The sequence below is a fragment of the Cloeon dipterum genome, chromosome 2, assembly GCF_949628265.1.
Source record: "Cloeon dipterum chromosome 2, ieCloDipt1.1, whole genome shotgun sequence".
Lineage (NCBI taxonomy): Eukaryota > Metazoa > Arthropoda > Insecta > Ephemeroptera > Baetidae > Cloeon > Cloeon dipterum.
The window spans coordinates 29545784-29561836 of NC_088787.1; the positions used below are offsets into that span (position 1 = coordinate 29545784).

The following is a 16053-nucleotide window of genomic DNA, read 5'->3' on the forward strand; positions in this document are numbered from 1 at the left end:
GTCTTCTTCTTAATATTAATATTGAATTCAAGAGAGTTTTTAAACTTTTCCAGATTCAATTGCAGAGAGATATGTATATTTTTGTTTTGCATCGGTGGCGTTTTCCTCTTCAATGCTTTTTATCTCGCGCGTGGCACAGCAGGCGCGCGCGGTGTTAATTGCTGCCGTGTTTGTTCTCAACTTAGGACGAAAGTGTCAACAAACGTGTCTGATTGCTATGCAAACATTCGCGCCACTTGTGGTATCAAAAGTGAAAGTAAGAGCCTGAATTAGAAAAGTTTTTCTTTCTATATATCTATTTTTGCAAATTTATTATGGAAATTTCACAACATGAATAAATATTAATGCAATCATCTTTATTAAAGAGACTTGCAACAAGATAAATAAATGTAAACAAGTCAGTGCGGTTGAACTCGCGTAAGAAAACAAAAACTTAAAAAGTTGAAAAAACATTATGACATGTGTTTCTAGAAAAAAATTTAAAGGTTTTCACATAATTATGACATTCTTATTTGAGATTTTTTATTCTAAGTTAAAAAATTAGGTATAACGCTGAAAATTAAGACTTTAAGGGTTAAACTTGGAAAAATAAGGGAAATAAGGGCAAATTTAATGAATTTATTAAATAAATTAGTAATCTAATAAAAAGTCTAAGAGTCCGATTGGGGATGAATGGGCGGGGCACGTCCAAGGTCTCACGCAGGTCAACAAATGCTCGCTGGAAAGAGGGTAAAAAAATTTTATGATAATAAAATCATTTCATCTTGGACGCCTGTGCTCTCGTAGCTATGCAACTCGCAGCCCTTTGGCGCTCGGCGGGCATGTCTAAGCCTGCAACAACGAGTCGACACTCTCCGGGCGAGTTCGGCCATCGTTCGCCTTACACACGTGGGCGTCACCGTGTTTACATGCGATGCGAATACGGCGAATAGAGTGAAGTGAACGACCGCACCGTGCGCAGTTTGAGATAATTTGAGACCGACTATACGAAGTGTCCAACCGATTGTCCAGCATGTCTCACATCCTGGGCAGCGCGGAGGACCTTGCGTCCAAAGACCTGGACAGCCTGGACTACGTGGCGTGTACCAAGGAAGCGTTCACGGACGCGGACGAGGTTTTCCGGTTGATCGGTGAGGTGTCCGACGCGGATTCCGTTCGAGCTGAGCTCCAGCTGACCCAGTTCACCAAGCTACTGTCCCAGTACCAGCTGCAGCCGCACCTCCTCGACAGCCACCTTGAGAAAATCCTACACAGGCTCATCGGGATCGTCAAGGACGGGCAAACGTCCGTCGACCTGAAGCATGAGGCCTTCAAGTACCTGGTCGTCGTGTCCCACGTCCGGGGGTACAAGACTGTCGCCAGGATGCTGCCTCACGAGGTCAAAATTGTTCTTTTTACTCAGGGGCCTCAGGGGATAATAATCTAATGAGGGGAAATTTTCAGAAATTTTATCAATTTTACTACGCAGGAGCTGTGGGATGTTGATTTTTTTATGGTTTTTAAAAATAAATAATATTTCTATGTAAATAACGTTATTATGTGACTGCAATTGAGAAGGTGAAATTTAAAATTTGTGCTAGGAGATAATAGAATCAATTAGAGTTTGTTTTCATCTCCAATTTGAGAATTTTCCTTCACTTATTAGTAGTTGTATGTTGTATTTCAAAAAACAACAAGGGGTCTTGAAATCTGGTGTTGGAACTTCCTGTCAAAATTCGGAGTTTATTTGTATTATACATATATTTATTGCACTGCACAATTGTCTGGAATGAAATTGAGTTTATCTTTATTGTTAGAATTTACAGCACATTACATAGTTTGAAAAAGGAATTTGTCACATACATAATTAGAATAAATAATTCAATTCAATTTGGTAACGAACGTTCTGGAACTTATTCTGGAAACGTCTTTAAAAAATCTCCAATTTGATCTTGAATTAAATTAAATTTTGTGTTTGGTGCTCAGGTGTCAGATTTGGAGCCTGTACTTCGGATGCTGATGGAGCAGGACGCTGGCAATGTAAACACTTGGGCCACCAGACATATGCTGCTCCTCTGGTTGTCCATCATTGTCATGATGCCTTTCCACATGTCCAAGCTGGACAGCTTCACTGCTAGCGAGGCCAACGGGCGGAAAACCACGATGGAAAAGTGAGGCAAAACATTTTATTGCGAGCTAAATTCTAACCTATAAATTTTCAGGATTCTGGATGTTTGCAAACAGTATCTCTCAGTGTTGGATTCTTGCCACCGACCTGCAGCATTCCTAACCTCGCGATTTTTAACAAGGTCTGACGTGATTAAACCGCACTTGGGCATCTTCTTTGACTGGGCAAATAAGGTAACAAGAAATTTCAAACAGCAGTAAAGCTGAGAACGTTGAAATTCATGTCCGCTTTTAATTCTAGCTGGAGGGAAACCCACCAGCAGGAGTTATGGCAGCAGTCTGCTGGATTTTCAAGCATGGCAAGAGAGACGACCTGCTGCCTTTCGCCACTCCTATGCTCCGCTGGGCTCAGAAGTGCACAAAGGGAGATCAAATGTTTTCCCTTACCCACAAGTTCGCGATGAAACTGATTCAAAGGATTGGTAAGTGTTGAATCGAGCTATCTCAAGGTATTTGATTAATTTTTTCCAGGTCTTACCTATTTGAAACCCAGGATTGCACCCTGGAGATACCAGAGAGGCAGTCGCTCTCTGGCCGACAACCTGAAAACTGTAGCATCTGTTGAAAGCTCATCTGAGAGTACAGCTGAACCAGAAGACGAAGACTTTGAAGTCCCTGATGAGCTGGAGGAAGTCGTAGAAGAGTTGATTCAGGGTCTGCGGCACACTGACCTTGTGGTCAGGTGGTCAGCGGCTAAGGGCCTTGGTAGGATCACCGTGCGCTTGCCCAAAGAGCTGGGGGATGAAGTGGTCGCATCAGTTCTGGCAGTCATGAACGCCAGGGAGGTTCCACATGCCTGGCATGGTGGATGTTTGGCCCTGGCAGAACTAGGTATGTCAAAATAAAATAATTAAATCACTCTGCGCTAAATCGTGACTAACAATCTTGAACTTCTGATCTGAATGAGCTGATTGCTTTAAAATCAGTCCATAAAAACAAGAAATAATTATTAATCATGATTGTAAATCTTGCTTGAGTTTTTTAATTAAAAAAAATCCTGTTGATGCTAATAGCGTTTTATTCCACTATTAGCTTCAGCGTTGAAAAAGATGCGCCTTCAAATGATATTTTTCGTAACATGGAACTTCTGGTTTTCCATATTTATTCATTTTATAAATTATATTAAAAAAATGACTTTGATAATGAAATAATCGTACTTGCCCTCGTTAGTTTAAAATTGAGATTTTTATTTGTATACATGTTTTGGCTCCAACTGACGCCCTATTCTTGAATGTACATTTTTATTTATAAAACATCGTCATTATAATATTTTGAAAAAATGTGCAAGATTTTAGTGGTAAAATTTTTTTCAACCTAATTGGTGAGTTTAATTATAAATTTCACGTTTCACAGGTAGACGCGGTCTTCTTCTTCCCTCCCGCTTGCCTGAGGTTGTCCCAATCGTTTTGAAGGCTTTGGCTTTTGACGAAAAAAGAGCCAATTTACCTGTCGGAGCGGTGATTAGAGACTCAGCTTGCTATGTCTGTTGGGCTTTTGCTCGGGCCTTTGACAAAGATGTTTTGGAGCCTTACATCAACAGTATTGCCAGCGCTCTGGTCGTGGTCACAGTATTTGATCGAGAGGTATGTATTTCAAATCTTGGTGCATCATTTATTAAATAACGTTCTTAAAGATTAACTGTCGAAGAGCAGCATCTGCCGCTTTCCAAGAGAACGTTGGAAGGCAAGGTACATTTCCTCATGGACTCGAAATCATCACCACCGCTGACTTCTTTTCTGTTGGAATAAGACACAATGCCTTCTTGGAGATATCGTAAAATTTTTACTCATTTTTCTTACCTTGTGCTCATGTTATGAAATCTAGGGTTCAGATCGCGCAATTTGAGGAGTATACCCTGCCTCTGATTGACCACCTGCTGCAGAAAAAGGTTGATCACTGGGATATTTCTATCCGCGAGTTGGCAGCTAAGGTAAATATTTGGCGCTCTCAATTGCTTGTGAAAGAGTTTTATTTTCTAACCAGGCTCTGCACAAACTGACGCCTCTTGCCCCTGAGTACATGGCGAAAATAGTGCTTCCTGAGCTGCTCCGCCTCACCTCTTCTATTGATCTGCACACTCGCCATGGATCGATAACCGCTGTAGGAGAAGTTCTGGCTGGTTTTTCAAAATGCCCGCAAGAAAAGGAAATGATGAAATTGTTAGGTGCAGTTTCTAAATCTTTTATATTCTTTCCGATAAAATAAGCAAAAAATCCTCTTTAGATGATGCCACTTTGACTGAAACAAGAGACTTGGTGACTCAGATTGGCAAAAGGCACCAATTCCAAGGCATGGGAGGGGATTTGATGAGACAGGCTGTGCTGAGCTTCATCAAGAATGCCTCCATCGCCAAAATGCCTTTCCACGAGCACACTCAAACATTAGGTACAATTATCACTTTGAACTCTCTCCACAACACTTAAAAATTCTAACTTTCAGAGGACTGGCAGAAGGTCATGATAGACTCGATGAAGCAAGTTGATCCACAGACCAGAACAAGGTCTGTTGAAGCTCTGCCAGCATTCTGCGAGCACTTCTGCAAAGACCTCGAGGGCAAAATCCTGCCTCGACAGTCAACACTGATAACCATATTGCTAGAGGCTCTGTCAAACATACAGGCTGAAACTACCCGCATGGGTTTCTGCAAAGCCGTTGGTAATGCAATCAAGCACTGATAGTTGTCGGGTTATAATTACCCATTTTTTTGCAGGCGCTTTGCCAAGATTTATGTTTGAAGGGGTGAGCGCGTCGGTTATTCACACACTTGCGAAATGTTCCGAAATCACAGCTGAAACGACAAAATGGACTGAAAGCAGAAGGGATGCTCTACTGGCCCTTTCTGCCGTTTGCGCCACAACAGGCACAACTCCATCTGCCCAAGGTAAATTTAACGGCAATCCAAATTCACGTTTTGTTTGAAATGTTGAATACAGTTAAAAAATGTTCTCATTTTCTTGTAGGGGATGAAAGTTGGTGGTATCCTAACCAATCGGCCATAGTTTTTCACCGTTTCATTGATGGCCTTAATGACTACACCAGAGACAGCCGCGGTGATGTTGGAGCTTGGGTCCGGGAAGCTTCCATGTCCGGTCTTCAGGTGAAAATACTCTCATTTTTTGCAGATGGACAAGTACATTGAACTTCTCATTGTTTAGTTGGATTTGAAAATTATTTGTGTACTATAACTCGTAGGTAAAGGAAATTTGTTATGTTTTCTTATCAAAAGAATCCACTTTATGTGGATTTATCAATCAAATAGACAAAGAAATAGGCTCAATTTTTTTGTGGCACTAGAGTCATTTTCAGAAATATTAAGTCAAATTTAACGATTGTTCAAAGAAATAGAATATACCCTAATAAGACATCATTCAAAATTATTCGAGATTCCAAATAATTTTATTTCTTACAACAATCTCGGTTACAATTTTTTTCCTAGAACAAACATATCAAGAAGACCCAGAAAAAATTGTGTTTCATTACTTGAATTGTAAGCTACTGCGAAAATATTGATAGCTGAGAGGGAATTTTAATGTTTTCAAGTAAGTTATTGCTTATTGTCCACACTTTGGCAATGAAGATCTATATTTTTTGTCTAAAAATTCGGGTTTCAGTCATCTTTAGCCACTATTTAAATCAGGATTATATTCTTGTTTATTCTTGCACTAGTCATGTAAAATAAAATACAATAAATTATCAGGTCATACACAGCAAGAAAGGGCAAAGAGTACTAGCGAAATTTACTTTTTTTCACAAGAGTGATATAAATTTGAGGTGCAACTCTTGATAAAAAATCAAGCTTTCCGCTCACTCAAAAATACATAGCTTATATAAAATAGTCAACTGGTTAAATTGCCCAAGTAATGTAACATCAACTATTTTTCTCAGAGCACAGTGCAGCTGGCGTTGATCTCTAAACCTTGTGTTCTGACTGAAGAGCTGATGACTACAGTGGTTGGCATGGTATCCCGAAACGCTGTTGAGAGAATTGACAGGACCAGGAAACATGCTGGCAAGGTCTTTAGCAATCTTTTATACAGGTTGGTGATTTCAGCATTTATACATCAAAGTTAATTTCACCTCAATAAAATTCACAGCCATCCAACCAACAACAAAATTCCCTGCCTTGAGTCTCTCCTGCAAATCTTCACACTTGAAATCTGCCGCGAAATCAACTGGAGCGCTGAAGTTCAGACTTTTCCACTCTTCACCCGCATGCTCGCCCTCCCACCTTACACGAGCCACATTCTAATGGGACTTGTTGCCAGCGTCGGTGGACTTACTGAATCTCTGGTAATTACAAAATTGTATCATATTATTCAATTCTGTCTTCATTTTCTGCTACATGCCAATTTTAACTCTGGTATCTAATGATTTTTAAAATATCATCTTTTATTTCAGTAAAATTAAATTCAAACAAATTGCACATGCCATCTCCCCAGAAAAGATTATTTGCCTGCTTTAAGTCAATTATGTTATTTTTTGTGTCTTATACTCAGGCTCAATGAATAATCAATTAAGCTTTAATAATATTAATAATCTAGCTATGTCAAAATTAAAAGTGAACTATCTTAAAATTAAAAAAAAATAATTAATCAAACGTACATTGCAATTGCAGGTGAAGCATTCAAGCAGCGCATTGTTTGAATATCTCGGCCAGCAGTCACGTGAAGAGTTGGCCCGCATTTCAAAGTGCATTTTGAACATCTTTGAGGAGCATCAGGGTCAAAACAGAATCACAGAGCCTCTTATGCGCTTCCTTGACCGTCTGTTTTGCTCAAGAGTGCTGGTCGAGCAAGATGGAACTCTGCCTGCTGATTTTGCCATCAACCTGGTCAAATTGGTGTCCAAGGAAACGGCCAGGTGCTCTTCAGTACCCAAATACCTTGCAGCCATTCCTGTCCTTTGCCAAGTTGCAGCCATCAGAGCTGAGAAAAAGGTAGGATTTTGGAAACTGGAGTATAGACATTTTTGGCGCAATATAAGTAAAATAATTACCAAAAAAATTATTTGCTATGTCCCAGATGTATTAAAATGCATTATTTAATTTGTTTTGAAACTATTTTTCTGTTTGTTGAATTTAAATAGCGGTTTTTCTTTTTAAACTTCACTGATCCTACTTATATTTTAACTTCCCCGATTCATACAGAACCTATCGCCATTTCTGAGCAACTAAGCAACATTTTATTGATCAACATATTATCAATATTTTGTCCCAGGCAAGCGACACTGCGCTGTCATACTTGGCAATTTACTTGTGCCACAACTATCCCCGCGTGCGTGGCTTTACTGCAGAGCAAATGTACGAGGCGATCATGGTCGCGCAAGATGACGGTTTCTCTGACTTGAGCCCAGAGGTCGTTCTTGGTCTACTCAGCGAGACCGACTGGACTTACGGCAAGATTTCTGATCTGCAGCCAATCCGCAATGATATATGCGATAAGCTGCAAATTCCGAAACCAAAACGCGTGCAGAAGAAAACGACTTAAGCTCCCTCTGAGTTTCACACCATTTTTGCATGTTTGATAACTCACACTATTAATCTGTGTTACGTTACTAAAGTTATGTTATTTTTATTTTTACTTTTGCACTAAATTTCAAATTTTGGTATGAGCACTGAAATAACGATATTATTTAGAGCTGAAAGCACCAAATTAACATTATTGTTATATGTATGTGATAAAAAAGCATTTCATGCGAAAATTTTGCTTCTGCTGAAATTTAATTAAAATAAAGAGTCGGTAAAATACGTAAATCGCATAATTGTTTCACCTTCGCCAGCAGGGTTTGGGGAATCACAAAAGAAATACCAGTTAAAAGATCTTTTGTAAGTAATGAGTGAGGCTAATTAAGAGAATGGAGAATGACACAAGAAATTCACATTTAGAGCAGGATATATTTTATTAAATTTGATGATATCACAAAAAAATTGATGTCCGATATTTTACAGTTTTTAATCTTTGTTTTGACACTGAAGGCATTTCATTATTTTATGGAGAGACAATGACGCGTGTTACAAGACTCTTATGTATTCCAAGCGTGAGATTCTCTCTGATCAAAAAACAGCATGTGTGTTCATTGCTCCTCAAACCTGTTCTATTTTAAAAACATCATTGCAAAACTATCAGTGTTATTCATGGTCGCCTGTTCAGTGTCCTAAATCGCGAATGTAAACTTCCTCTGCAGCTTTCTCTGGCCTTCTGTAATTCGTGTCCCCGCAGAACGTTAAAAAAATTAAACTATGGACACTTGTTTTTCAGCAATACCATTTTTGAAATCGAAATTAACAGCCTCCTCTAATGCAGATCTAAGAAAAATTGAAATAATATTTCATTTTTTTAAGTTTTCAAATAGAAATAGACATCAAGTACATGTAAATTAGTTCCATTATTATTTTGATACAAAAATTTAATTCCTATCCTGAGAAAGATGAACTTTGTTCAGATAAGCATTGTATTCTATCATTCTATATTACACGAGACGATCTTTTTTCTATGGATTTATAATCGCATTGGATTGTGACAATAAATTAAACGAGTGATACAATTACTCGTTACAGGATTATTACACAACACACATATTTCAGAGAAAACTTAGGCATCAGTAAACAAGAAATTGAAACAGTGTTTACTATCCACGTGAAAAGGATAAAAAAACGAGTAAACTGTAAGTTAGTTTTATGCCCCACATATATTACAGAATTATATTCATCAGGATCTACAAATATAAATATGAGCATGCACGCGCTTGGCGTGTGCGTCGCTAGAGTCAGTTAAGCTTCTACATCTAACCAAGAATTTCTTTGATAGTCACATGATCGGCGGAGTTGTGTTTGAGCCTCTCGACCGGTTTTCCATCCACACAACTCTCTCGCACCCTGAAGATCGACTCTTTTGCAGCATTCATGGTGCGCATTAGACTGTCATTCGCTCTTTGATCAATTGCTTTAATACATCTGCATCTCGTTAATTCGGTCTCATTCATCCAACTATCTTTGATGGAGGATGGGAAAAATAAAAAATGAAAATCCTACAAAATTACAATAAACACAGATTTAAATTGCTTCACTAAAATTCTGCTCTTTACTTGACATCATAATTTGTATTTCCAAATAAAAATACATTGTAAGTTTTTCTCAGCTTTTAGTTGAATTAAGGATTGTGACTTGATTTCATTTTTTTTTCTTGCCTAATTTTAGTAAAAGCTTTTACAGTGCTTTCTGCACTCCCAATAGGAGACAGATGGACAAGACATGGTCTTGCGGTTTAACCCAAATATTTGAAGCCAACGCCTCACCTGAATTAAAGTTTCAATGCGAATCAATTCCACTTGAATCCAAAGCACTCTTTTTGGCTTTTGTACCCTTTGAACAATAACTAAATAAGGGATAATGGATTGACAGCGTAGAAGCGTCAAATTGTCAAGCAGAGTGCTATCAATTAATGATTTAATGTCATCAATTAAAGTTTTGTTATTTATGCTTGAACATCTTTAATGTCTGTTTGATCTAAGAAAAATCAAGAAAAACCAGTCACATAGTATAATATGCGTGCACGTACAATGTCACTTATAATTACAAAATAAAGTGAGCAACTACTGCTAGCCACGTACGTACTACATTGTCATGAAGAAATATTTATGATTACATTTTTATTTATATATTACGAAGTAAATAATTATTGAAAGGACTATCAATTTAAAGGGATGATATGATTGTACCTTTTATACATTGGAAACATAATGTCATCTTGCAATATTATTTTTATATTCTGAAACTGAATTGCACTTGAAAAATGAACGATCGCTTTAATCGCATGCATTCTGGTTGAACCGTGTAAAGTCTTACGTCAGCGTCAGCACTAATACCGCTATGAGGTTAATATTATACTTCGATTATTGAATGGAGAATGCTGAGCAAAGTAGTCAGTTTCAGCATTTTTCTCTTTTTTATCCATTAATAACGGGGAAAGTTGTTCTATCCCCTTTAAGTCACACCATAATTCATTGAGTAAAGCACAGATTAAGAAAACTGCATATATTATTCTAGTTTTATGGCAAATTATGAACTAGATAAACAATTTTTTACCGTTCATTTAGATAAAAACACAATAAAAATCTCAAAATTCATCATGACTTTGATCCTTTTCACCAATTAATCAAATTTCAACTAGAACTAAATTCACAAGTAATTGCAAGTATATAAGGAAAATATGTAACGCCACTCAATAAGAAAACTGGTCCGCTTTAGTAAAAATTTAACAACTATATAGCTGTTAATTTTAAATTGCTCCTTATAATCGTGACTTATACGTTCACGTATGCTTGGAACGATAGTGAAAAAGTAGCTGCGGGGTCCGTGGGGTCATCTACGTGTATTGGCGGTTACAGAAACGAGTTTTGGGCTGTGAAATGTCTCATCACATGACTTGGATCGTGGTCGGCCCTTATTAGTAGTAGCGATGCAGCGCTTAAATGAGATGCCTATATATAACTATTCTGACCCTAACTCAACTCGCGTCCCGACAAAACTGTCGTCAGGTCGCTTAATATGAAATTAAACTTAAATTTCTGCATCGGAAATAGATTGTGTGGCTTAATTGTAAAAAATTACAGTCGAAATATTCAGAATTTTTAAAACTCTAGCGTTAAAACCATAAAAAACCAAGCATATCTTTGAACTGTTCTTAGCGTGTTTAATTTTTAGAGCGTTGAGTTTGGTGAAAATAAATGTTTTAGCAATTATAAACGTGGAATATGTTTTTGGACATCGTTGGTGAATAGAAGGAGTCGCACATATCATTCATGCCCACTCGGTCAGCTCGTGATCAAAGAATCTTACATAACTGGTTATTTCATTTAGCTGGATTTTTATCTATGAGCGTGCCATTCTGAGACACTGCCTCTTTAATTTCCAGCGTAATATTCTTTACTCTTGATTATTGCTGCGTCTCATTTTACTTGAGTTATCACTTGTCTTCAAACGTAATTAATTTTTTATTAACCAACAATTTTCAGTGTCAAATTCCAGAGAAATTAATATGAAATAGCATGAGGGATAGAAAAGTATAAAAGTATAGTCTAAGGTCTCTTGAAAAACTAGTAATTTTATCTCAAAGCAGCGTTCGTATTGACATTTAAATTGGGTAAAAGGAAAAAAGATCCATCACGTTATTTACTTTCAGCACGATTACTTACTTACACGAAATTATGCGTAAATTTTACTATTTTTCACGTTCACAATGATTAAACATGATATTTTAATACTGAAAAATTGATTCAAGAGAAGGATTAAGTTGCTCAATTTGTCCTAAAGTGTATGGTGTGTCATTATTTTGAAGGAGCTTAAGTGGATTTGAACATTTAATTTCGTTCCAACTCTTATAAATACACATCGCACTGGTAGATAACATAAATGAGTGCTGAAGGAATGCTTTCACGTCCAGCCCAATATGAAGGTTAACTTTTTTTCTCCGCTAGAGATGGGTCAAATATTTTTAGATTATTTGAATTCTTATAATAAATATCTAATCCTAATTTTGGATTTTTTACGATCGATTTTTCAGCAATCGTTTGCTGATTTTGTCCCATACCCATCGTGCAGATTAGCGACAAATATCACCAAATTACGTAATGCTTATTATATAACAATCCGGTTTGCCAGAAAATTGTATAAAAAAGCGATTATTGCATTGAGAGTTTATTTTAAGCATTTTAAGTGCTGAATAAAATACATGTTCAGAGAACCGGCTTTGTGGGTAGACTACACCGCATGAAAGCTTCACATTATTGTTGCATTTTTCTCTGTACACCATTAAATTGCGATTTTATTTTTATAAAATTATTTACAAAAATGTTGGAATGTAAGGAAATAAATTACACTAATCAAACTCAAAACCAAAATTTGTGAGACTAATGTGCAGTTTTGTGCAACTGCTTTGCAACCAACAGTTGTTTGGGACTTTGCAACGGTGAAACAGACATGTGCCATGATGTTGGTTTTGATCGTACACTTTTTAGCTGCGAATGCCATGTCCCTCTCAATAACTCGGACACCAAACAATCGTTCCCAGGCCGCAGTAAATGACGTTTTCTCAGGTTCGTCTACTTTTTCTCACCGTTCAAACCACATCTCGTCAGTTCCAGTAGCCAAAGGTATCAAGATATTTTAATGTTTTTATTAATAATTATTATCGCCTTACAACGAGCTTATTAATGTTTTTCTTGCTGCCTACTGTCCAAAGCATGAAAATTTTGCACTGCAAATTTATGCAACCTGTGTGACTCTCGTGTTGAGATGTTGCCTAGAGGAACAATGAATTATTTTTCTAGGCCATTAAAACTGACGTTTTGTGAATGATGATTAGTTATAAGGAGCGTTTAATGCACACAGACGTGATCGTTGCTTGAGGATATTGAAAGTTTCGAATCACATAATTTAACTACCAGACACCAGACATTCCTCTTTTAGCAATAAGAGTTGCTTTACAGCTCACGTGATGCTCTTCCAACTTGGAGCAGTGACCTTATACATATACAGGAGACTGATGCGCGGATGCTCATTTTTGGAACTATCTCTATGGGCGTCACTTTGATGTGGAAAACTAAATGTCACGAAAAAGCTTCTGAGAACGGTCGGTTATTAAATTCAAAAGAAAAGAATGTAAAATTAAATAATTAATGCTCACAACCAAAACAACTTTTTCGTAAGCATACAAAAGGTTTAGCTCACTTCTCAATTCTCAAGACGTTTGAGGTTAATCGAATCTATCTCCTGTATCTGGAGCAATGCAACTGCGGAAATTGAACATTTAACCCGATTTTCAACAACTCCGTCAGGATAGTACAAGCAGAAAAGTAGCTTTTTAGCACGTACTCACACTTTAACCACCTATTTACTCGATTACACTTTACATTCAAGTGTAGGGTTGGCAAATTGGAAAAAATTCTCGTCATCCAAGTTTCCAGTAATGTTTGCAATTGTTTTCTTCTGAATGAATAAAATCTAAAATCACATGTTGTAACAAATGAAATACCAAAAGATATATATTTACTCGCTAAAAATATTGTTTTTTCACTCATCGATTGATGGTTGTAATACTGAAAACCAGCTGTCGGAACGGACAAATGAAATAAATTCATTCAATTTCAAAGCAAAGCCATGCATATTTTAGTTTTCGCAGCCTAGAAATTAATTTTTGTTCCCGTTATTTCGTGGGTTGTAAGATTAACACCCGGCCCGGTCGATTGTTATTTCCTATTTCCTACACCAATTCATTCATTTATTCTTTTGATGTTAGAGGCATAATATATTTCAATGGGAATGACTGTGTTGAAATGTAGAAGACTCTACCTAGGCTAGAAAAGTCGATATAATAATCACAATCAAATAAGTTTTTCATCAAATAAATGAAAAATTGTCTTGGAAACAAATCTACCTTACTATTTTATTCAGAGGCAAATAGCACAATTTAAACCCCCAAAGTGTCAGTTGCCATTAATCTTAATTAATTGGAGGGATAGTTATAGAGCTGACGCCTAATTTTTCACTTTCCCAGGTCGTGGCGATGTGTGGCGTCTATTCTATTTTGTGTATTTATAACTTTTGAATAAAATAATATGATTCGTAAGCACTACAGCCACGATGTCAGATTAAATGAACGTAATCTTCAGTAAATCAGTTAAAAAAATGTTATGCCACTGCTGGAAATTGATACCTTTGGTTGATGTGTCGCGATGTCTGCGGTCCAGAGAGATGCGGCGGACGAGGCGAAAAATCCGCTGACCGGAGTGTGATTCGAGTTGGCACTGCGTAGAACTCGCACACTGGACAGTTTTATTAGCGCTGCCGAGGACCTTGGAGAAGCCAAAGTGTATGATGAAATTTTCGTGTTTTTGTTACACTATCCTCTCTTGTTGGAATTAAAGGCAACAAATTATGCTCGATCTGATTGGGCGGAGGAATGTCTTCCTGCACCTCGCCAAGTTATTACATCAGACGGTGGAAAGAAGCAAAAAAAGACCACACTAATTAATTGTAGCGTTAAATTATTTAAATTTAACGCTAAACGTAGCAGCCATAGTGGCTTTTTTGGAGGTCACCAGATTTATCATTTAAGATAAACACGATCAATGGAACGTCGTTAAAGACCACTTTGCACGCTCGCTTAATTACCGCCACCTTACTGAATGAATGCTCCACGTTGGATATAATCAAATTACACCAATTCGTGCGTTCAGTCTTGACAGTTGGATAATAATTGTGGCTTCATGATGAGTTCGTAATAATGAATTTGTGTTCAACAGCTTTAGTGCGTAAACATTATGGTCGATATATTTCAACCTAATTACATCCAAACATATCAACATATCTCTTTGTTTTCAAAGAAGAAATAAATAAGAAATTTAATCCTATAGTGATCAATAATCATGTGTCACTGAACCTCCAACATAGCTAAGAACAAAAGAAATATGCTATTGTATAAAATAGAATATTATTTAGCGAATATTTTTTCCATTTTTAAATGGTGAAATGCCAACATTGACTGTTTCCGTTTTTTATAACTCCATTTAAAAGCCACATATTTCGCACTAAATTTCATGGCTCATGAGTTTTAAATTGTTTAGATATTCTTGAGGTAGTGAACTGATTGTGAGAAATATGAACCATGAAAATTATTGACTCGAATTATCTGGTCGGTAAAAATTTAAATCTTTAACCACTTCTGGACTCTGGAAAAGTAAAGTCTCACTCCCTGAAATTAAGATTGGATCGTCCCGTGAAATTAATTCAAGCATAAAAAACGCAAAAGGAAAACCAGCAAAGAGCGAGTCTTTTGCAATCCTAACAAATCCGAACGAACTCACTATCAGTATAGCAAAATGCGAGAGGGTAGAGTCAAACGTTGATGGAAGGAACTTACCTTTCCAAAAATCTATTTAGCCATAATATTATGCCAATAATCTTAGTACAGTGTCATGTCACAAGGGTCAGTCAGACCTTTTCGAATGATTCAATACTGCATAAATATAAATAAATATGTTTCTTCAATACCAAATGATTATTTTTTCTGCAAGTGACGAAAAAGGAAAAACAATTACCGCTATCGTCAGTCAAAACACAATAGTACATTACACATTGAACTACATACCGCTGATTCATAAAGTAACAATAACATGCGTTAACGTACGACTGAGTTCAATGTACCATTTTTGCTTTGCAAAACAGAATAAAGTTAAGAATATAAACCGGAAAATTACAATGGTAGTAACGTGCTCACTTATTACTTTATCTCTTGTTTGTTTACGAATTGCATTTGCGAGCACACGCAAATAAGCAATTTTTTCCCCCATCGTAAAACTCGCGCTTTGGTCACTGATTGTCACGCGTGCTCTTTGGAGAAAATTGAGGCTATTAATCCTTCACCACCGACTGATACTTCCTTAATTCGTGGAAATTTACTGGATTTTGCTGTGCTATATGCAATTACAAGACCCTATTGAAGATTGGGCCCCCTGATTTAATTGACAGACTGTGTCAAGGATGCGTGAGTCAGATATATGGTTTTTGTGTCTTTCCTTATTATATTACTCGAGAGTATAAAAATTATCGAGCTTGTGTCAGCTGTAAAAAATGACACTTAATAGAGTTAAAAATTTTAAATTTTAGATGCAAAAAATTTTAAAATCAAACTGTTAGTTAGCGATTTCTTAGGGGTATAATATTTGAATTCATACAATAGTGACGTCTCTTGATGTGCGAAAACCAAAATTGGTTCCACCAATCGCCGTAGAATCGCGATAAACAATTTTGTTCAATAAAAAATCTTTCCCAACGTTTTTACGGCGATTGGCTAAACCAATTTTTGTTTTCAGCATATCAAAAGAAAACTT

General features: G+C 36.9%; 1 protein-coding gene and 1 long non-coding RNA gene across 2 annotated transcripts; one reads left to right on the forward strand and one right to left on the reverse strand.

The window, feature by feature from the left end:
* Positions 1 to 954: 954 nt before the first annotated feature.
* TBCD (tubulin folding cofactor D) lies at positions 955 to 7912 on the forward strand. Its single transcript, XM_065477859.1, has 17 exons — positions 955 to 1378; positions 1966 to 2150; positions 2202 to 2340; positions 2408 to 2588; positions 2638 to 2997; positions 3520 to 3749; positions 3800 to 3939; positions 3991 to 4096; positions 4150 to 4330; positions 4390 to 4551; positions 4606 to 4821; positions 4877 to 5047; positions 5127 to 5263; positions 6052 to 6203; positions 6261 to 6456; positions 6782 to 7102; positions 7383 to 7912. Exons 1-17 carry the CDS (start codon positions 1013 to 1015, stop codon positions 7650 to 7652), a joined length of 3513 nt encoding a protein of 1170 aa, XP_065333931.1. The 5' UTR covers positions 955 to 1012; the 3' UTR covers positions 7653 to 7912.
* Positions 3766 to 14097, reverse strand: LOC135935486 (uncharacterized). The gene is made up of 3 exons (XR_010574222.1): positions 13878 to 14097; positions 3966 to 7091; positions 3766 to 3902 (listed from the first exon to the last, which is right to left on the reverse strand). It is a non-coding gene; the product is annotated as an uncharacterized LOC135935486 (long non-coding RNA).
* Between the last annotated feature and the right edge of the window lie 1956 nt (positions 14098 to 16053).

What these genes read in the sequence shown, in the direction of transcription:
- TBCD (XM_065477859.1), top strand. Translation starts at nt 1,013, where the DNA reads ATGTCTCACATCCTGGGCAGCGCGGAGGACCTTGCGTCCAAAGACCTG. An exon ending in TCACAGTATTTGATCGAGAG is followed by an intron (nt 3,750 to 3,799) that starts GTATGTATTTCA and finishes ACGTTCTTAAAG; the next exon opens with ATTAACTGTCGAAGAGCAGC. An exon ending in CTTCCATGTCCGGTCTTCAG is followed by an intron (nt 5,264 to 6,051) that starts GTGAAAATACTC and finishes TATTTTTCTCAG; the next exon opens with AGCACAGTGCAGCTGGCGTT.